This window comes from Nansenia antarctica, assembly GCF_963989245.1.
Source record: "Nansenia antarctica genome assembly, chromosome: 7".
Lineage (NCBI taxonomy): Eukaryota > Metazoa > Chordata > Actinopteri > Argentiniformes > Microstomatidae > Nansenia > Nansenia antarctica.
The window spans coordinates 43,392,645-43,415,741 of NC_137677.1; the positions used below are offsets into that span (position 1 = coordinate 43,392,645).

The following is a 23,097-nucleotide window of genomic DNA, read 5'->3' on the forward strand; positions in this document are numbered from 1 at the left end:
GCCTCAGGTCAGGTGTGGGACGCTACGGTGCAGCAATGCGGAAGTGGGGCCTCACAGACAGTACCCACTGCGAATGCGGGGATCCATTACAGACTGTGGAGCATGTCATCATCAGCTGCCCCAAATACCGGCCACCGAATGGCGATTGTGGTATAATTGACCTGCACTGGCTTGCTGCAACAGAGCTGAAGGTCTAAGGACATATGACAGAAGAAGAAGTCAATCATTTCAGTGCACCTCAGAGGGAACTGTCAGAAAACGTTACTATCCTCCAAAACTAAAGGTTAATTTGTTATATTTGTTAATAATAATACGTATTGTTTATAAGTTGTTTACTGTTTTTCTTACTATTATTTTTAAATGACTAGACTTTTTAAATAGGCACTACATTTTATAAACACTGTTATATCTGTCTGTTTGTATTGTATGTATGTGACTTATGTGTGTTTTTAATGTGGATAACGTATTCATGAACTACACAAAGCCTGTCAAAGGAGAATTTCTGTCACTCTGTGACAGACAATAAAGCAATCTTGAATCTTGAATCTTAAGTTGTTTACAATGTAAACCTTTTTAGTTTTGTTTACAATGACTATATTTATAAATATAAATAGATGCCTCGTGTCATGCTCTTGTGCAGCAATACAATGTTGATGGCATTTTGCTTTTCAGACAAACTGGTAACTAGCGACAGACCAACGCGTTTTGGTACTTCCCACTATCCGTACTTGTAGCAAAACTCACGGGAGAGGACAGCGAAGATGGCGACCGAGACAAACGACACCGATTTAGCAGTCGGGCTAACCCCTGTTTCTACAGAAGAGGTAAGAGGTCTGAACCCTCATGAAAGCAGCAATATGTAACTGCCCATAGAGGAAATAAGTATTTCCTGAGGGTTGGGTTTTTCTTGTGCGATCTATAGCTAGCTTTCTTAGCCGTTTAACTAACCTAGCCTAGCTAGCTAGGTAGCCTAGCCGCCGCGCTTCTCACATGGAACATTATGCGCTTCACGTGTGGGTGCGTTCGTAAAATCTCTCTGAGAGCGCCGGAGCGCACACTGGGTTCAACGTCTTAAAGGGACCAAGTCATTTGATTGGTCAAGGGGCATTCCATGAGTGCTGATCAGATTTCTAGAGCGTAGTTTACGAATGCACCCATGGTGGAAGCGTATTTGTAGCTAAGATAGCGGTGTCACCGTTCTGTGAAACAACAGTCATTTGCTAAACCTTCACAACCCGTTTATGTCTGCTACATGTAGGCAAGGTAGTGATGCGTAACCCAGCTAACAACTTAGTGCAGCTGTTTATATCGTTACGGCACGGTTAGCGTTAGCTAGCTAGCTAATGAGAGATGATGGTGTTGTCACTCAATGGACATGAGTTGGTCGAAGACTTCAATCATGTTGATCCGAGACAAGACAACTTTCTAAATAACGTGTTGACACACAGCTCAGTCACAGGAGGTGTTCTGGTCCGTGGTTGGAAAGAAGCTATAGCTAACAGCTTGCATCGAGGGAAGGCAAAGGCTAACTTAATGTCAGCTAGATAATTATAAGAGATATTTACATGAATGAATGAATGAATGAATGGTCTTTATTGTCATTGATATAGTACAGGTACCATACAACGGAATTTGTGAGGGGGGGCTCCCCTGGTGCTTGGAAAAAAAATACTAAAAACAAGAAGGGAAAAGAGCTGGTTTACATAAATAAAGGCTATGTACACTATCCACTATACTATACTATACTATACAAATAAAACACTGCTGTACTCTATGCTATGCTATAAATATCCTAACATTTCCTATCTCTGAACCTTATGTGCACGAGGGTTGTCATATTGCACATAGTATTATTGCACATCTGTCCAGATAAAAGCATTTAGGTACTCTCTCAGTCGCTCGCGGAGCAATGCCTGGATAGATGAAGTGAGGGTTGTATGTTTTCCATCCTGCATCCCCCTCCATCTCCATCAGGGATGAGTGCAGCCAGGTGAGGGAAAACACTCAAGTGGTGTCCTGCCAGGGCTGCTGAGCAAATAGGACTTTGATATGAATGAATGAATGGTCTTTATTGTCATTAACACAGTACAGGTACCATACAACGAAATTTAGTAGGGGGGGCTCCCCTGGTGCTTGGAAAAAGACTAAAAACAAGAGAGCCAAGGGTAAAATAAAAAAGGGAAAAGAGCTGGTTTACATAAATAAAGGCTATGTACACCAGTGTTTCCTCTACATGCATTTCATCGTGGCGGACCGCCACGATGGAATTTCCTCCGCCACCATTCAGATTTCTCAACCCAAAAAAAAAAAAAAGATTTAGGCCGCTTTTCAGACCTTCACAGCGCTAGACACACCCACAAGCGCTGAAACTGGACCAGTCCGTGTGTGTCGCGAGTATTGAACTTGAGGCTGCGTTCGTAAATTCGCTCTGAGAGCCCCGGAGCGCACACTGGGTTCAACGTCATAAAGGGACCAAGTCATTTGATTGGACAAGAGACATTCCGTGAGTGCTGATCAGATTTCCAGAGCGTATTTACGAACGCGCCCTGGCTGTCACCCGAACACCGCGAGCTAGCGTAGTGTAGTGTAGTATAGGATGCGTAGTGTAGTGTAGTGTAGGATGGAGAGAGAGAGGAGAAGCCTTAGTCTCTATGTGTTACCTATGTCCAGTGTACTAGAACCACTCTAACAGGAGTGTTTGTCCGTGAATAACACCGGCTATGCCCGGGGTAGAAACACAAGACTATAGCTGGATAAGGTCTACAGGTCTACACGGTCATTTTAAGCCGTCGACCAGCCCTCTACGACCACGGGAAGTCATGTTAAAAGTGAAGATACTTCTGTTAAACTAAGCTAAGCTAAACATCGCTAATCGCTAACTCCCTCCTGGGCTTAAAGTGACAAGTAATAACGTTGTGAAAAAAAACGTCAGATCAGTGTTTTTGTTTTTATTGACAACGGAATTACATGCTGGAAAAACATGCAGACACAGACAATAAGAGACACACGGGAGAAGTACAGGAAAACATTTAATTTGTTTGGGCCATCCTCGAGTTTTGGCTGAAATTACGTCGTTGTTTTGAGCGCGTGCACGCGAAAAAATCGCGAGCGCGCTGCGCGCGTGCGGTCAGCACTACCCGCCACCATTGTAAAAATTCCTGGAGGAAACACTGTACACTATCTACTATACTACTATACTATACAATAAAACACTGTGCTGTACTCTATGCTATGCTATAAATATCCTAACGTTTCCTATATCTGAAACTTATGTACACAAGGGTTGTCATATTGCACATAGTATTGTTGCACATTCATGATAGAAGCTGAACCAGAGGCAGCTGTGTGTGGCTGGCTGGGAGCATTGCCTGTGTATCTGTCTATATGGCACTTGCCAAGTTGTTTGGTGTGTTTTTGGCTGTGGTGGGAAATCGTGTTGTGCTGCTTGTGCCAGCTCAAGCTCTTTACCTGTGTCTGATGCCTATTTCCCTGTAACAATGTCAGGCAGTGCACATCGACCTACCTGTTCTCAGTAGTCTGAGCCTACGTCCACACCAATATGTTTTTTTGATAAACGTTTTTCGTATACAAAAATATTACCGTCCACACCAGCATGTTTATAAAAAGGTCTATCTATGCATACGCATGAACGCAATATAAACGCTGTCATTGAGCATTCCACACCAGTAGCAGGGCTTAAAGTACTCCGGCACAGTGCCGGATTTCCGGCGCGGGAGAATAATAAAAAAAAAAAAAACTGCAATTGCGGCATTGCGCCGACGTGGTGGCGGGGGCGCTGTTTCACAAATAACTTAGCTTTCGTGTTTGCTAGCGAAACAGCTGATAGTTGATGTTGACTGCTCAAGGAGAATACATATTTGAAAGTACAGAATGCCTGAGAGCCTTATATTGCATTATATTACATTATATTTTGAATGGCCATCTGGTGCCTGAATATTGTTTTTCCTTTACATATATAATGACATTTCCATCATAAATTGATGGCAAAAGGGCACAAATTGGTGCATATCAATTCACCAGAATGCAAGAAATTAAGTGTTTGATGCTCGTTTAAGGACCCCCAGACAGCCCTGCTTCATGGGTCCCCCCCGATGTCAAACACCACTGGTACCACCTCCGCCTCATTTTGAGCCAGGAAAACCCCTGAGTAGTGACGGGAAGCCTTATGGGACGTGGTGCCAAGAAGGAGAATATAAGTGATAGTGGCTTAATAAGTAATCAGTTTGTTCTTTTAAAGACATGTATATATTTTATTCTGTATTGTTATAGTGATAGTGGCTTAATAAGTGATGCAATCAGTTTGGCCTTTTTAAAGACATCTATTTTTATTTTTATTTTATTAAGTATAAAACAGTATTATGAATGAATGAATGAATGGTCTTTATTGTCATTACAGTTTTTCCCAATTGCTAAAACACAAAAGCCAATTATCTAAACCAAATGACCAGTTCTCTAAACACATTTAATAAAACTAGCTCCCATTTGCCAAAACCATAAACACATTTCACATGAAGACACAATTCACAAAACACAATCCTCCTTTTCTCATAAATCTAAACACATTTTGTCTTGCTAAAACACAAGTTGCAAAAAACTCTGCTCAAAATGTCAAATTCTCAATTCTCAATTAAAGCTCATGTGATGCAAAATGCTTGCCATAGTCAGCAAAATGTTAACACAATGAACACACTGGCTTCATTCATTAAACATAACGACTCAAAATGTAAGACACTTGTTGCAAATGATTGTGGTGTGTGTGTGTGTGTGTGTGTGTGTGGTATAGTTCCATAAATAAATAAAAAAACATCACACTCTGAACATTGTTTTCAGTGAGTATTGTTGTGTGTAATGGATCCTCTGTAGTGTTTGCATTGAGTTGTGATACAGTACAGTATTGTACATGTTACGGTACCTGTGGGAATACGGTAACATTTTTCAAACCTTTATTTACGTAAAACTCGATAGGACAACAGTGCAACAACTTCGCGGCTGAACTTTAGTAAAATTTCGGACATCATATGCCATTTAAAGGGGGGAAATAGATATCTAAAAATGCATGACTAGCATGCAAAATCAGCCTTACTGTAATGTAAAATATGTAATGTTAGATATAACGTTAGACAGGGAGCGCAGATTTATTTTTATGCATGACTATCATACATGTGGGAAAACTAGGGTTAGGGTTAGGTGCTAGGGTTACAGTAAGGTTAGGATTAGGGGTAGGGTTTGAGTTTGAGTTTTGAAGAGAGAAGGTGTGGTTTTGCTTATGTAGCTTTAGAAAAGTGTGTTGTGTTTAGAGTTTTGGGAAAATGGAGGAAAGTTTTGTGAAATGTGTTTTAGCAATTGAGAAAAACTGTAATACAGTACAGGTACCATACAACGAAATTTAGGAGGGGGGGCTCCCCTGGTGCTTGGAAAAAGACTAAAAACACGAGGTCCAAGGGTAAAATAAAAAAGGGAAAAGAGCTGGTTTACATAAATAAAGGCTATGTACACTATCTACTATACTACTATACTATACAATAAAACACTGTGCTGTACTCTATGCTATGCTATAAATATCCTAACTTTTCCTATATCTGAACCTTATGTACACAAGGGTTGTCATATTGCACATAGTATTGTTGCACATTCATTTAAAGTATTAATGCATTTTAACATTGAGACATATATTTTGTATTGACTATAAAATAGTATTAATGCATTTAAACATTGAGACAAGAAGCTGTCTTCTGTACCCGCTCTCCCAATATCTCAAACTGTGACCCCCCTCCCCAAGAAAAAGTTTCAGGCACAGGATTTTTTCCCACTTTAAGCCCTGCAGTAGTCCGCGATATAATTTTAACCCCATAGCCCCGCTGGCCAATCAGACGCCTCTGTCTCTCAATGTTCTCCATCATTAACTGTGCATTTATCTCTAAACAGGTTAAAAGTCCAGTTAACAGTGAAAGAACTAGAAGCACTTTGTTCACATCCATTTTCCTCGCTTGTGTAGCCTCGACCACCGTTGCCTGTTGTAAACATAGTAGTTACTGGTGCCAGGATATGACGTTGGAGGGAACAGCAAACAGCTGCAGTGCGCATGATAATAGAAATCTACGCGCATGATGATGTGATGAATAAAAACTCGAAAAAAGTGTGGACAGGGCCTTATTCAGCTATCTGAATTGCTCTACATTGCTTTGGTGTTCAATGAGCTGGCAGTATGATCTACCACTTATTTCGAGGCCATTTATCATGCAACTTTGGGGCTGATTCCAGAACACAGATTAACAATCCAAGTTGCACTAAATGGCCCCCGTTCAACAGCAACTCTATGTTGAAGATTAGGGCTGCATCTAACAATTATATTTTCCTGATTATCCAATTCATCTAACAAGTAATTGATCAATTATTCTTTTTTTTTTAAGCTTGATTAATGACTATTAATTTACCCAAAATAAATATCAAAAACTAACTCATTAATATTTCTGTATTTTATTAAATCATCTTCTCTTAAAAAAGAAACAAATGTAACAAGAAACAAAGTATAGGCTACAATTTAGGGCAATATTCTGCAACAAAAAATAGCCCAGTCTTAACCAGTAATCTCGGTTTTACAGTCCAACATAAAATCTCTCCAAAATAAAATGAATGCAAGAGCTTGTTCAATTCAAGAAAAAAGGAATAGTGCAGCCATCTAGGGTGTGCATGGATTTGCGTTCCTTTTGTGGAAAAAGTCCTTTGCCTCATCCTGAAAAAGAGACATAAAGCACAATAGAATAATGATATGCTGATGGCATATTTTAAAATGTGTCTAATTTCCACGTCACTGCTGTGTTATGATATTGATGATAATAATAATAATATATCTTTTTTTTGTTAGATGTCTGATCTGAAAAATACTGGACCTCAAATTCATAAATGGCCGTTAAAGTAAACAGAAAATATAACACAGCCTAATAACAATGTTAGATAACGCATGGTGTAACGTTACGTTAACAGCGGTGCAGAAATTACTTTTAACGATGAAGAAACCTTTAAAAACATATTTTAAATGACTACTACTAACAGAAACACTTTACGCGTGTTTATAATCTTAATATATCATGCTAGATTGGTGGGGACAAAAAGTAAACAGGACTTAGGGTGCTGTCTTGCTGCCATCTTGACAAAGCACTCCTGGATGCTTCCGCTTCAAGTGTTCGTGCATAACAGTTGTACTGCTGTGATGAGCCATAGCAGTTGTACTGCTGTGATGAGCCATTTCCAATTTGCAGACCTTACAGACCACCACATTGTTGGGTCTCTGTCTAAAATACTCCCACATTTTAGTTTAGATGATCGTGAATTCATGCATTGACCGGGCGCAGACATCTTAACGCCGATGCACGTTTACGGGGAGTTTACGTTTCCGTAATCGATTACGTCAACGAGTCTCCCCAGCCAAAGTTTGTGCAACCAGCCAACCATGTTAGAGTCCAACATCCCCCATTTAAAGCAGTGGTCCCTCTACTCTCTTGTTTCAGCCCCCCAGCACCAGTGTGATGGACCAGCCCAGAAGGAGTGGCAGTGAAAGCCCGTCAGAGAGAGACAAGAGTGATGTGGCACAGGAGAGGACCAATGGTGAGTTTGACAGACTCGTCTACTCCAGTAGGGTTCGGGTTAGGCTTGTTTTGCCACCTGTTAATGGTGCATGTTCTCATGTAGGTCGCAATGTACCCCCGAGGCAATTGTGTTATATGTTATATCTTTATATATTTATTCTGTTTGTTTGTGTGTTTGCTTGCTTGAATATGATCTTGCCTCCCATAGAGAGCTTGAGGTTTAGGTGGTGGATTTGATGGGATTGTATTTACGGATGCCCCGATCGATCGGCTAGCAATCAGAATCGGCCGATAATCAGTAAAAATGTGTGATCGGGGAAATCCGATAATGCTTTCTAGTCGCCGATCACGACAACCGATCAATGACGCGAACAACGTGGGTCAATTCATTGTTGCCTGCTCATTAACCTAAACGAGCCACTCTTGCATGCTTGTTAAACTCTAATATGTCAGCGGTGTGTGTGGTGTTATGTGTTTATAACATTAGGACTCCAGTTCCCAGTATGCACCGGGAAAGTTGAGCATGCGCTGTAGTCACACATATGCAAATTGTTACCTGTGTAGCCTAACCGGCAAGTTGCCATTTTGTAAATAAAAAGAAGGCTTAAACCTACGCTAGTTTAGAATAGAAATACAAACATAACAGTGTGGAAGTACTGTGAGTAATAATAAGGCAATTGAAGTTGCATCACGTTGCGCAGCAGTTTGAAAAGTTGACCGCGGAGAATGAGAAGAAAAAGGCAGAGAAGCGGCCGCTAAGACAAACCACTATAGAGATGTCTGCACGTCATACTCAGAGATAATGCCCGAAACATGCTCAAATCATTGCAAGATGCAGGATTACCAAGTCTGGGATGTATGGCCCACACACTTCAGCTGGCTGTCCACGATGTAGTGTAAGTAAGTAAAGCTTTATTTTTATAGCGCCTTTCGTACATGAAATGCACCTCAAAGCGCATAGTGCTGTCACAGCGCAGCATAAGTGATATCATAGCTACAGGGAGACGCGTCATGGGCCCCTTCAATCATTCTACCCTAACATATTCTAGATTGCAGAATGTACAGACACAACTCGGCCAGTCTATCAAAAGGTTTGTGGAGATTTTTTAAAAGGCTCTTAAAACAGTTTTTTATCAGCTGCTCTAAATATTAAATGTCTCTTCTACACTCATTTGAGTTTTTTTTATTAGCCTATTAGGCTATTATTTGATCGGTATCGGCAGTATATCGGCTGATTTTGCTCATAGATTATCCGTGGCAAAAAACTGTATCGGGGCATCCCTAATTGAATTGTATATAATCCTTTGTAGAGTTTGTTTTAGTGCTAAGACTTTGGAAATACACCTTTAGTACAACACTCATCAGCAATCAGTCCCTGTCTAAAGCACCGATATATTTTTAGCAGCCTTGTTAAGGCCTTGGATCTCTCCCAGTCCCTGCTACGGTCCTTATCTCTGTTGTGTATCTGATCAGATACTTCCCAGCCTGGATCTCTCAACCTCATCAATGTCACTTCCAGCCTCAGTGGCTCTGTGAGGCTAGGTTAGTGTCTAGATAAAGCTCTCAATCATCCCTCCTGCAGAGCTGGTGCAACTCTGAAGGAGAGGTTAGAGCAGACGCAGCAGCACCCTGACTTTCCACCCAAGGGCATCTGAAATGTGCCAGGCCGCAGAATAGGCCCCCGCTGTACCGACAGGCTTCTGGACCAGGGCCTTATTCTTTCTTTGGCCTCTGATGCTGGTGCATGATGAGCGTTTTCATCCACTTAGCTGAACCCTTTGTGTTAGGAATGGCACAGTTTTTCCCAAGCTCCCCCATCAAAATCCCCCAGTTTGAACTCCAGGACTAGTGTTCAGTTGACACAAACATTAAAAATGTTTCAAGATGTAGGTAGTCTCCTATGTTTGACTCATTTTCTTCCTGCTGCATACGTACCTCGGCCATGGTCAGTATGAGTGTTGAATAATATTGAGGAAGATATTTAACTACAGTCCCTTGTGATGGGCTAGAAGATGGTGCTTAAGAAGTCCTTCTGAGTTTTGCCACTGTTGTTAAAGGTACCATGTCATGAAAAAGTCACTTTTTCAGTTCTTGTGCTATACATTTAGGTCTCTGATGAGACTAACACAGGAACTAAAATAAAGCAATTTGTTATGTTTTTTGTGGGCTGCCTATTTCGCAAAACATGCGATTCAACAAGCCTTTCAGATTGGCTGTCCCCGCCTACGTAGAGTGGGGTCTCATCGGGCGTTGTGTTGAACTTGCCGTGCTTTCGTACATTCGAAGGGCAACTCGGATAATTAGCATTTAAATGGTTTCAGAATATAGGAATATAGGGATATTTGTTTGTTTTATTTTATTCCCCAGGGAAGCGTGTTTTTTCGCCGTGCTGCCACACAGCGAACGACAGATGATTTCCCGACCCGTGAAACAGCCTATCCAGAAAAAGACTGAAATAGAGGCGCTTAGAGGCATGCTGAAATGCCTTTAGATTAAAATATGAGTGTCAGCAAAAATCTTCAATGACGTGTTTTGGGGACCCGAGAGACCTACATTAGCTTATGGAAAAAGGGCCTAATAGGTCTCCTTTAGTATAATTCATAGTGTGGAACACCATGAGTTTCACACATCACAAACTACTGGCATACTTTTCATCAACCTGTCATGTTTAGGAGAGCAGCAGGAGCTAATTTGCACCTCACATTTTATGACATCTAGACTTGAGAAGATGAGTTTGTTCATACAACTCCTGCTCCACACCAGTAAAGCTGAAGGAATAATCGTTCAGATTATTTAATAAATAAATCACAAAGTGCCGATTGCGCCGGTCACGCTGCAGCATCAGAAGTGGCGTGCTGCTGTGTGCTAGCAGCCTGAAGTGGATAATGCTGCAACGTTCGGAGACCTTTCGGCTCGGATTTAGTAGTGATTGCACTTGCCTCTAGGCACCTCTCGCTGATTACCAATGTTACCAAATTCTCAGTTTCCCCACCAGCTGTCGAATTCTCATTCTAATTGTGCCTCACTGTTGGCACAGACAAAAGTTCAAGTGCTAAAGTGCTACTCGTGATATTCAACCTCAGGGATCGCACCTCAGTAGTTCATTCTCCGCTCTCAAATGTGCACCTGCGTAACATATGAATATTGCAGAAGTGCAGAGCAGTGTTTGCACTCTGCGTCCTCTGAATGTAGCCTATTTGTATAGTTGTTTTTTCCGTTACAAATATCTCAGCGGTATGTTTAAGTATCTGCTACTTGGGGCCATAAGGCCGATCTTGACCTAATCACAGTGATACAATCACGTGAATGCACCTTAGTTAACCAGGGGCTTTATTTATAGTCTTGTTTCCATGTGCCGGCGAACAGACGGCCCTGATGGCCCTGACTAGTGTGGCGGGTGATGAGTCAGTAGGCCAACAGCGCTCTCCGCGGGCCACAGTACAGGTGATGAGTCAGTAGGCCAACAGCGCTCTCCGCGGGCCACAGTCCACCTCATCAATTATTCCACAGGACAGGTTCGCTGCCCACCAGCACAGGCAGCTCTCACCTAATGTCACTCAGTGTTCTAAAGTGCAGTCTTTTTTAGGTTGTCGCCTTTTTTCTGTAGGGGTTTCGCACGCTTGTAGTCACGGTGATGTCACTGATGAAAATAGAGATGGTGTCACCTCGGCAGGTTACACAACAGAATGTATTTGTCCGTAGCCTTCTTGTCATCGCAGATTGGACGATGTTCAACGATATGTACAAGTGTGGTGGTCACAGCAAAGTTATCTTCAACAGGACTCGTGCATAGTAAAAAGCCACTTAGGCTGTAATCATATGTGTCTGTCTGCCTGCCTGCAGTGGATGCTCCAGAAGAGGGGGATGACACCCCTGCAGCCAGCCCAGGAGGTGAGGGCCCCAGACCAGCCAGCCCAGGAGAGAAGGGCCCTGGACCAGCCAGTCCAGGAGGTGACGACCCCAGACCAGCCAGTGCAGGAGAGAAGGGCCCCAGACCAGTCAGTCCAGGAGAGAAGGGCCCCAGACCAGCCAGTCCAGGAGAGAAGGGCCACAGACCAGCCAGCCCAGGTGGTGACGACCCCAGACCAGCAGCCAGCCCAGGATCTTCGTCCAAGGCCAGCGGCAGCCAGGAGGAGACCAGCGGCTCTGACAGCGACAGCAGTGACGAGGACAGTGACGAGGGGGTGGTCCGCAGGATGAGGAGCCACGTGGCGCATGTCAGGGTGAGGGACTCGGGGGGGGACAGACATGACTCCCTCGTCCACATACCAGGCTACATAACACATTTCTATCTGAAGGATTTGTAACGCTTTAATGGTGCACAGGCCCCAGCGAAGCAGTGGGGTTGGGGTACTGGACTGGAGTATGGTGAAGTTTACCCCATAGAGTTTTGTCTATGACAGGTCTGTGATAGGTTTTGCATAATTCCTCCCTGATGATGTTAGGATTTGGGGAGGATAAGCTGATTTTGGATATGTGCCTACGGGCAATTTCGCCTCAGAGTGGGAATGCTGCTGTTAAATAGGGAATGAAACCAGTTTATGTGGGATAATGTGGCTTAGCCAAACAGTCACTGAGTGTATACCTGTGCACTGACTGGAAGATTCTAACTTTTTGTGTGTGTGTGTGGGTGTGTGTGTCTGTTTCAGCGTGGTTCTGACGATGAGAGTAAGAACAGACGCCGGAGTGAGTCACCAGACCACAGGTGGGTACATGCAGATCTTTAGACAAGAGCTATATAGGCTTAATACACAAGAAAGATAACATATGGACATCCAGAGACTTTGAATAAAAAGAAGACCTGATGAAGAAATCAGTCAGAACCACAGAATGATATAGAACACACAAATTGAATATATAACATTTTCCTTTTTAATAAACTCGCTTGGGAGCATGAGGCGCATTTAAGTTTTGTTTTTATTTGAAGATAGATAGATATAAATCGGCGTCCCTCACTCACCGTGTCTTCTAAAGGTTTCTGTAGATCTGGAGGATTGAGCATTAAGGCTTCTGTCATTCCCTAGGTCCTCCCAACCCGCTTATTCCACCAATGTTGTTTTTCTTCCAGGGATGACGATGACCACAGATCCCGCTCCCGCTCCAGAAGTCAGGACAGGGATCGCTGTTACGAGAGGGGACGTTATGGCCGGTAAGAGAAAAACAAGGAATATTCACTGTCCTTTTAAAGGTTACAGACCTACATTTCGGTGTGTGCAGACTTCTTGTGCCAAGGAAATTCTTTTCAATATGAACCATTCGGGGAGAGGTATGTTCCTACCACATCAGTACTGGGATTGCTTAACTCATTATCTGGAGTAGTGGACCAAGTTTGAACCAGTCCTAGTGGCTTCAGTGGTAAAGAAAATCTGGAACATACTGAAGTATTGACCAAAATATACTATTCAGTATCCCGAAATACAAGGAAACGTATCTAAGGTCCATAATTCACCTTCAAGTGTGTGATTCTTTCTATGTATGTTGTGTATATAATATTGACATCCTTCCCAGGTCAAGGGAGCGCGAGCGTGACAGAGACAGATACGAGAGGGAGAGGGACCGGGACCGCTATGAGCGCCGGTCAAGCCGGGAACGAGATGGAGACTTCCGGAGGAGGGGGAGGTCGCCTTCCCCAGGCCAGAAAGACCCCATGGCTGAAGAGCCTCCAGTGAAGAAGAAGAAGGAGGAAATAGACCCCATCCTGACCCGTACCGGAGGAGCCTACATCCCCCCTGCTAAACTCCGCATGATGCAGGCTCAGATCACTGACAAGAGCAGGTGAGACCATCTCATTATCCCTGAGTCATCCATCATAACTAGGGCTAGAAGAAATGGTTGAAGACTCATTTTTTTTTCCATTGGAAATGAAGGAAATACCCACTGACGATGTGGTTGAAATCTTAAAATGAACTACATGGGAGTATATGATGTATACACTACCAGTCAAATGTTTCAGAACACCTTTTCCAGTTTTTATTGAGATTTAAGCATTCCAAGTCCAGTGAATGACCTGAAATTTAACAAAGGTAAGCAGTAAACTTGCCAGAGGTGAAAGACAAAGTTTAGGTTACCAAAAACTGAAAAAGAATGTACATTTCACAGTTATAAAAAAGTTATTTTTCAGGGATGGGTTAACAACTGACAGCTTTTCTGCAGCATTAAGCCGATTCAAACAAATTGTACAGGTGGCACAACTTTTGTTGACAAACCCTCTGTCTGTATAAAAGTAGTGTTGGAACAGTCTGTGTTACTACACCCTCTGAAGCATTATTTGGACAATATTGCACTGCAGGAAGTAGTATATTGCTATCATAATAGCGAGGAAAAAGGCAATTAACAGAGGAAGACAGACAAACCATTATAACATTATAAGAGTAGGTCTTTCCTTTAGAGAAATTGCGAAGAAAGCCAAGGTGTCAGTGAGTACAGTTTCCTACACCATCAAAAGGCACTTGGAAACTGACAGGAAGAGGTACGGCAGACCCAAAGCCACAACAGAGTCAGATGACAAGTTTCTGAGTCAACAGCTTGTGTGATAGGCGGCTCACAGGACAACAGCTTCAAGCACAGATTAACAGTGATGGAAGTAAGCAAGTCTCTGTTTCAACTGTGAAGAGAAGACTTGGAGCTGCAGGTTTGACAGGTCGAGTGGCTTACCTGGGCATACTTGGAAAATCTTCGGTTCATCACGCAGGATTTTTGTATGCCGTCGAGTAAGTGAAAGGATTGTTCCTCGGTGTGTGACACCAACTGTCAAACACGGAGGAGGATTCATGATGGTCTCGGGCTCTATCGCTAGATCCAGAGTCTGCAACTTTCACAGAGTGACTGACCTGAACCAAAATGTTGCAGTGCTGTGCAATACCCTCTGGTCTACACCTAATTGGTCAGGGCTCATCCTACAGCAAGATAACAAACATAACATACCTCCAAACTGTTTAAGCTGACTTGTAGGGCCATTTATCTAGAGTCAGACTTTACCAAGTTAACTCGGGAGAAAAACTGGTGGAGCTGACTGCAATCAGAGTGAAATACAACCATATCATTTCCTATAAAAGAATGAAATATGACCAAGCTCAAATGTTGTTGAGGTTATTCTAAGACTCTGTTGGGGGAAATCGATGAAGAGCACAATAGAATCATATTTGGGTCTCGTCTTTGGTGACGAGGGTTTAAAATTAGATTGTCTCTCTCTAGTGGAGTTTTGTTGTCGGGCACAGAGGTTGTTATCACTCACCTTCCTGTAATCACCTAGACCCGATATCAAGTTGAGTCTCTCGAGTCAAATCAAGTCACTGGAGGAGAAGGTCTGAGGTTCATCCCCCCAAGGACCTTCTCCTCCAGTGCGTTTTTGAGGAGACGCCTATGAGGTGAGGACTCTAGGGATTCCAGAAATACTTGGGAGATTGATCCCTGACTTACTTGGCCTGTTGGAGCCCTGAGGCAGCTACTGATACAGGAAAGGGATGAGGAGAATAAGCATCTGGATCTCAGAGGAGACCAATGTGTGAGCTGGAGATGGACAGGTGGGGCAACTTGGGGTTAGGCCCTACACTGAACATTTCAGAATGAAAAAGTAATGAATGGAGTTTTTAATGAACCGTTATCACTCCAGGTTAGTCTAATTGAGAATCTACAGCGTGCCTGTTCTATATGGTATATTTCTGAGTGCCCCCATTCAGAATATGCCCCTGCATAATGTAGCACCAGTGCTGCTGATCTTCTTCTTCGGCGTATGGGTAGTTGTTTTCCTCTCCACTCCACCAGGCTCGGGGCCGAGGGGCTACCCTTTTACCACCCCGAGACCTGGTTGAGGGGCTCACCCGGGCTGTATTTCTGGACACCCCTCCAGAAGCCACGTCATCGTCTCGTCATCTAATACCGACAGACCATGCATCCCGTTGGGTGGGTGGTACACCGGGCAATCCAGGATAACATGGTCTGCGGTTTGGTCCTCTGCGCCACACTCGCACGACGCGTTTGGGGCCAAGCCCCATCTGTGCATTGATGAGCGGAAACGCCCGACGCCAGTCCGGAGACGATTGAGCCTCACCCAGGATAGCCTTGGCAAGTCCATCCCGAGGGGCTCAGGGCCGGCGACTGGGATGTGGTCGCGGAGTTTGGAGGTGTTTGCCTCCCACTCCACGCGCCACATATAATCCGCCCATCCTGCCGCACTGATGTTGAGATCTCTGCATTGCTGCCTGAGATCCTGTGCTGCAGGCACAAATGGGTGTCTCGACTTGAGACGCCGGGAGGGCTCCGCTGTTATAGTGAGCCTATCATGGAGCAGATGGTTATTAAGCTCCACGGCCCGGCAGGCAAGACATGCTGTGGCTTCCATGCGGCGGAGGCCTGCGGGCTGGATGCCTGCTAGGATGGGAAGGTTGTCCACGGGGGTAGGACGCAGGCATCCTGTCACAATGCGCAAGGCTTCGTTTATATAGGCGAATCGATGAGGCGGGTGTGGGCACTGCGACACCATACTGGGGCGCAGTATTCACTAGTTGAATAGACGAGGGCTAGGGCTGCCGTGCGCAAGGTCTTTGCGCCGGCGCCCCAGCCCGAGCCAACCAGTCGCCTCATCAACGCCACACGAACTTCTTGCGCAGTGACTCGAGGTGTCGGCGAAACGTGAGCGTCCTGTCCAATGTCACGCCGAGATAGATTGGCTCAGCGGAACATGGCAGGGGAGTTCCATCTAGGTGTACTCTAAGCTCACGTTTAGCCTCCCTGTTGTTAAGGTGGAAGGCAGCCGACACCGTCTTTGCCTCGCTAAGCTTCAATCTCCATTTCCGGAAGTATGCCACTAGTGTCTGCATGTCCTGGCTCAGAATCCCCTCCACAGACTGCCAATTTCCTGCAGAGTACACCACTGCGAGGTCTTCTGCGTAGGCGTACTTCCGCGAGAGTGTGTTGGGCAGGTCATAGGTGTATATATTATAGAGGAGGGGGGCCAGGACCGATCCCTGAGGGACGCCGTTCTTAAGGCGTCGAAGCCTGCTTAGCTGTCCGCAACCGGTGGTGAGGGTAAAGCTGCGGTTACGGATGAGCTCCATGATCATTCTGACCATGTGCCTGTCCGGCAGCAGGCGGAGCAGCTTGCAGGTGAGGCCGCGATGCCATACGGTATCGTAGGCAGCCGTCAGGTCTATAAAGATGGCCCCGGCCTTCTTTTTTGCCGAAAAGCAATCCTCGATGTCTTGAGTCATAAGGGTGACTTGATCTACGGTCGACCTCCCACGTCGGAACCCGGCCTGCTCACGTGGGAGCAGCGGGTCGACAATTGGTTAGATGTGGGCGTAGATGAGGCCAAGACAAGACCAAGAACAGACATTTAATCTGGAAAAGCAAGTTATTAAACTACACAATTGCACACAGAACAACAGGCTGAATAGGCTAAATTAACATAACAAGCCACATTAACAGTTATTCAGCTACACAATAGCATAAAGAACATACCTGGGAGGCTGAATAGGCTAAATTAACATAACAAGCCAGCTAGTCCAACAAGCAAGTTACCAGTAAACAAGTTCACCAAGCTCCCGTTAATGTTTCAGTTAATTCTTCAGTGGTACAGGAGCAGCATATAGTTGTCACAAGCCCAGAGCGCCCTCTCGCGGCTGTAGACGGTAATGTAAAACTATGAAAAAAAGTGTGACTTATAGTCCGGAAAATACGGTAGATCAGATGTTGAGGTGGTGTACACTCGGCATTTTGAAAATATCGCTTCGGAATGCGGAACAACTAACGTTCCGCGCCAGTGAGGAGTGCGCTGTAGAAATGCACCGCTGCCGTGACGATTCTGTCACTCTCTCTCAGTGCTAACATCTCAACCGTTCTGAAGTTCTGACCCGAGTCGACGTGGACTGATTGGGTCAAAGCTGAGTCAACCTGAGCCTATCTCAGACCTCTCTTCCTCTGTGTGTGTTACCTCCAGCCTGGCGTACCAGCGGATGAGCTGGGAGGCCCTGAAGAAGTCCATCAACGGCCTCATCAACAAGGTGAACGTGTCCAACATCGCCTGGGTCATCCAGGAGCTGCTGCAGGAGAACATCGTCAGGGGCAGGTAGGTAAACGGCCCAAGGCCCCGTAGACAGAGTAGTAGGCAGAGCTTAACTCAATTGCAGATCACTAATGTGTGTGTCTATGTCTGTCTGTGTGTGTGTGTGTGTGTGTGTGTGTGTGTGTCTGTGTCTGTGTCTGTGTGTGTGTGCGTCTCTGTGTCTCTCTGTGTGTGTGTGTGTGTGTGTGTGTGTGTGTCTGCGTGTGTGTCTGTGTGTGTGTGTGCATGCGTCTGTGTCTGTGTGTGTGTGCGTCTGTGTGTGTGCGTCTCTGTGTGTGTGTGCGCGCTCCACAGAGGCCCCCTGGCCAGGTCTATCCTGACGGCCCAGAGTGCCTCGCCCATCTTCACCCACGTCTACGCCGCGGTGATGGCCATCATCAACTCCAAGTTCCCCCAGATCGGGGAGCTCATCCTCAAAAGGCTCATCCTCAACTTCCGCAAGGGCTACAGGAGGAACGACAAGGTGACCGTCTCTCTCTCACTCTCTCTCCCTCCCATTCGTTTGCTCTCCCTCTCTCTCTCTCTCTCTCTCTCTCTCCCTCGCCCTCTCTCTCTCCCTCCCTCCCTCGCCCTCTCTCTCTCCCTCCCTCTCTCTCTCTCTCTCTCCCTCCCTCCCCCTCTCTCCCTCTCTCTCCCTCTCTCTCCCTCTCTCTCCCTCTCTCGCTCTCTCTCTCCCTCTCTCTCTCTCTCTCTTCCTCTCTCTCCCTCTCCCTCTCTCTCTCTCCCTCTCTCTCTCACCACAGCTGTCTTGTATAATTTCAGACCATGTGAATGAAGGAGAATGTTGTTGTTCACATGTCTGTATTGTTTGTTTGTCCAGCCACAATGTCTCACGGCCTCCAAGTTCGTGGCACACCTCATCAACCAGAACGTGGTGAGTCTTTGTCTTCCGTTATGAACCTGCAGTTGCTCTGAGCCACCACCGGGGGCATGCATGTTCCTTATTATCGCTCCGCTTACACAACCTCCTCTCGTTTCCTTCCTCCTTCCCTTCCTCATTACTTCCCCCCCTCCTTCCCCTCCTCATTACCTCCTTCCCTCCTTCTGTCCTTCCCCTCCCTCCCTCTCTCCCAGGCCCATGAGGTGCTGTGTCTGGAGATGTTGACCCTGCTCCTGGAGCGACCCACAGATGACAGTGTGGAGGTCACCATCAGCTTCCTGAAGGAGTGTGGCCTCAAACTCACCGAGGTCTCCCCCAGGGGCATCAACGGTACAGGACACATTACACACCACGCATTCACATACACACCACACATTCATATTACACACCACACATTCACATACACACCACACATTCATATTACACACCACACATTCATATTACACACCACACATTCACATTACACACCACACATTCATATTACACACCACACATTCATATTACACACCACACATTCACATTACACACCACACATTCATATTACACACCACACATTCACATTACACACCACACATTCATATTACACACCACACATTCATATTACACACCACGCATTCACATTACACACCACGCATTCACATTACACACCACACATTCATATTACACACCACACATTCATATTACACACCACACATTCATATTACACACCACGCATTCATATTACACACCACACATTCATATTACACACCACGCATTCATATTACACACCACGCATTCACATACACACCACACTTTCTTATTACACACCACGCATTCATATTACACACCACGCATTCATATTACACACCACGCATTCATATTACACACCACACATTCACATTACACACCACGCATTCATATTACACACCACGCATTCATATTACACACCACACATTCACATTACACACCACGCATTCACATTTCACACCACACATTCATATTACACACCACACATTCATATTACACACCACACATTCACATTACACACCACACATTCACATTACACACCACGCATTCACATTTCACACCAGCTCCTGTCTTTGACACATTTCACTTTTGTCTTTTTTATTTATTTATATATATATATATATATAGAAACTGTAAATGTCAGACATCCACTCACTTTTTTTTCTCTGTTTATGTTCTAGCCATCTTCGAGCGCCTGCGTAACATCCTCCACGAGTCGGAGATCGACAAGCGCGTGCAGTACATGATCGAGGTGATGTTCGCCATCCGGAAGGACGGCTTCAAGGACCACCCCATCATCCCCGAGGGTCTGGACCTGGTGGAGGAGGAGGACCAGTTCACCCACATGCTCCCCCTAGAGGACGAATACAACCAGGAGGACGTCCTGAGTAAGCCACCGAACACCCGTCCACCGCAGGCAGAACTAGTCAATCACAGAGCTTGTACTCCCTCTCCTCTTAAGACCTCACCAGACAACCACAGCGCAGAGTGTAAGGTCTAACTAGGCGCCCAGAGTTCACCTACAGTACAACTGCCGCCTCAGACCTAACTAGCCAATCGCAGAGTTCACCTATAGTACAACAACTCGCCCGCTTCATGAATCTCCTTAAGTACCGTATTTTCCGCACTATAAGGCGCACCGGATTATAAGGCGCACCTTCAATGAATGGCCTATTTTAGAACTGTTTTCATATACAGGGCGCACCGGATTATAAGGCGCACCGGATTATAAGGCGCATAGAATAGATACTGCAGTCAAACGTTTGACTGGGGTTGCGTTACGCCCAAGCTCCACCTACTGCGTTGCGTCACCTCTCCATCGGTGTTGTGTCAACTTCCCGTTGTCCAAGCTCCACCTGAGCGTTGTCACCATCAACGTTCTACCTGCTCCACTGTCAAAAATATATATTTTTCCACCTCAAGTATCAGCCGTTCGTCATCCATTTTTGCAACAAGCGTCAAGGACCTGCGGTGATTCACAGCTGACTCGCGTGAATAGCAATAGCTGCAACCACGAGATATAGAGTAGTTAGCTACAAGCATTTTCAATCTGCTATTATCTCTATTAGTGGATTAACCGCTGTGGTGATTTAACAGCTGATAAAAATACATCAAGTAGACTACAAACAGAGCAAAACAACACCAGAAAACAACCAATAGGCTATACAATTATAACCAACAACCAATATGTGACAGCTCCTGGTGAAATGTGCAACGTACTTTTTCAGTTTTTACACATGCTTAAACTACAGATTGTAAGCTTTCAAATGATGTGTCATACATTCAAATCAGAGAAAGATTGAACACGACAGGCGTATTTGAATGTTGGTTCATCTCAAACACTGAATGGGAGAAAAGTGACTCTGACCAAACCACAACAAACGCTGCTAGCGGCTAACAGCTAACAAAACACATCGCTACGAAGGTCTAAACTGTATTTTAATAACATGACAACATACTGGGAGAACATCGACATGCTAAAAACACATAACTACACATAACTAGATGAACACACAGTTCTTGCTTTTGAACACGAGCTAAAACGAAAGTATGTTTACAAATCAACCCTCCCTTAACGGTAGCCTCCGGCAAACGAGAATAATGAATCCAATACACAAATGATAAGTGTTTAGTGATCGTTAAACTGTTGTTTATTATATCGAGTGGGTACTTTAAAACTTCAAGTTGAAAGCACCAAGAATCTCACTTTGTTCCCTCGGAAACTCTGTTTAGTCTTCTTTACTTGGGGTCTTGTGGTGTGGGACTGTGAGTAAGCACAACACCGGTGTTTACTGATTACCGTAATGCTGCAAGCGGTGCGGCTTTGTAGTTTACCAGTCGTACTGAAACATTTTATTATTATTAAATTGTTTTTATTGGTCATGTAATTTTTACATTTTGATCCATATATAAGGCGCTCCGGATTATAAGGCGCACTGTCGTTTTTTTTTTTTTTTTTTACTTTTAAGTGCGCCTTATAGTGCGGAAAATACGGTATTCATACAGTCTGAATGGATTGCGCGTCAGGGGTCAGGACCTGCAGTTAATTGGAAACGTCACTTCGTTGCGTGCAGTTTGATTGGACCGTCAATACTAGCTCTGTAGTTTGTTTTGCTAACATTATTGTATTCCGTGTCAGAGCAGCTTCTACACCGAGTCTATATTAACGTTTCTATTAGGCTAGCTAGCTTAGCTACGTTAACTTAACTGGACCTCAAGGTTTTCAGCAGGTTCGAGCAGTTCAGCGTTATAGCGTTAGCTAGCTGGCTAGATAAGTTAACTTAGGCTGTGTCCACCAACGAGCTGTATATTTAGCTGAACGGAACCAAGCTACGGTAAATAGATAGCTAGTGTTAGCTAGTGCTAAAGTTCACCATCTCTGTAGTCAGCTCTAAATACGCGATCAAACAGTGCAAGCAACCCATGCTGTTCTGTGAATGAGACGAGCTATTGACTGATGGCTGCCTACTGCCAAATCATATTATTACAGCAAACATGTCGGTAGTTTGGCATCTGTTCTCTGAACAACAACAAGAGGTTCATTCCGACATTGACTTTGCCGTTTTTGTTTTCGCGATTTCAAAATAAAAGTGCGAGCTAAGCGTTGTTGAAAATCAATGACACATCGCTAGTCAACTAATACAGCTTGTTTTGTGAGCCTGCTAACAATGTAAAGTAGTGTTATAGTTAACTAGGTAGCAGTGGTGATTACTCAGCGAATCCAATGCATTGCAATAGTTTGGCTTGACTAGCGAGTGTGATGTGATTTTCAACAATGTTGAAATGTATTTCCGTTTTCAAATTAAAAGTCTGAACATTTTGATTGGTGGCTTGTTCCCCCTTTCACCAGCCGCTGTCCCAATTTTTTGTGAACCATAAGTTCCCACTGTCTGACTTAAAGAAGATGTTTTTTATTTATAAAAAAGGACATGCTAGATTAATTATGTATTATGCAGAAAATAGATTAATTATGGAGAAAAGGGCGTGCATATCACACTGTCAGACAGAGCTCCACAGACCACTATCATAATATATCATATATGTTATATACATATGCAAAACATATAATATATGGTGACCACTATCATAACAACACAAAGTGTGAAACAGCTCCTCAGAAAGGAGACCCCACTCCCAGCAACCAAGCAGCTGAGAAGATCAGGCAAAGTGCTGCACCTAAACTGCAGCATATCCAATGCAGAGGTGGGTTTGTGAGTGTAGAGAAGAGTAGCCAACAACATTGACTTAATGGTTTTGTGAGAGGAGCTTCTTCAGAGCAAACAATTGATTTAAGTCATAACCACTTTTTATAACACTAGCCCCCGCCGAACCGCCCCTCCTGTCCGCAACGACTTCGGGTAGTTCTCTCTTTTTTCACCATAGTTGTGTTTGCATCCCTGGTCCTAGACTACAGGAGATAGTACCTCAGACATCCCTGTGATTGTGGCCGGTGACATGGTTCAATCACCAGAGCCCAGTATTTCAAAACTTTAAATCCGGGTCAGAATGATATATCTTTTTTGCTATCCAGCGTCATGATC

At 44.5% G+C, this 23,097-nt stretch overlaps 1 protein-coding gene across 1 annotated transcript in view; it reads left to right on the top strand.

Moving 5' to 3' along the window:
- The first annotated feature begins 756 nt into the window (after positions 1 to 756).
- Positions 757 to 23,097, top strand: part of cwc22 (CWC22 spliceosome associated protein homolog) — a 45,635-nt gene continuing 23,294 nt past the window's right edge. Inside the window, exons 1-11 of the mRNA XM_080537332.1 lie at positions 757 to 824; positions 7,530 to 7,626; positions 11,451 to 11,830; positions 12,257 to 12,312; positions 12,676 to 12,756; positions 13,116 to 13,382; positions 17,545 to 17,673; positions 17,965 to 18,133; positions 18,491 to 18,544; positions 18,745 to 18,880; positions 19,738 to 19,944. Of these exons, the coding sequence (XP_080393458.1) occupies positions 762 to 824; positions 7,530 to 7,626; positions 11,451 to 11,830; positions 12,257 to 12,312; positions 12,676 to 12,756; positions 13,116 to 13,382; positions 17,545 to 17,673; positions 17,965 to 18,133; positions 18,491 to 18,544; positions 18,745 to 18,880; positions 19,738 to 19,944 (1,639 nt within the window). The 5' untranslated portion in view covers positions 757 to 761. The remainder of the gene's footprint in view (positions 825 to 7,529; positions 7,627 to 11,450; positions 11,831 to 12,256; positions 12,313 to 12,675; positions 12,757 to 13,115; positions 13,383 to 17,544; positions 17,674 to 17,964; positions 18,134 to 18,490; positions 18,545 to 18,744; positions 18,881 to 19,737; positions 19,945 to 23,097) is intronic.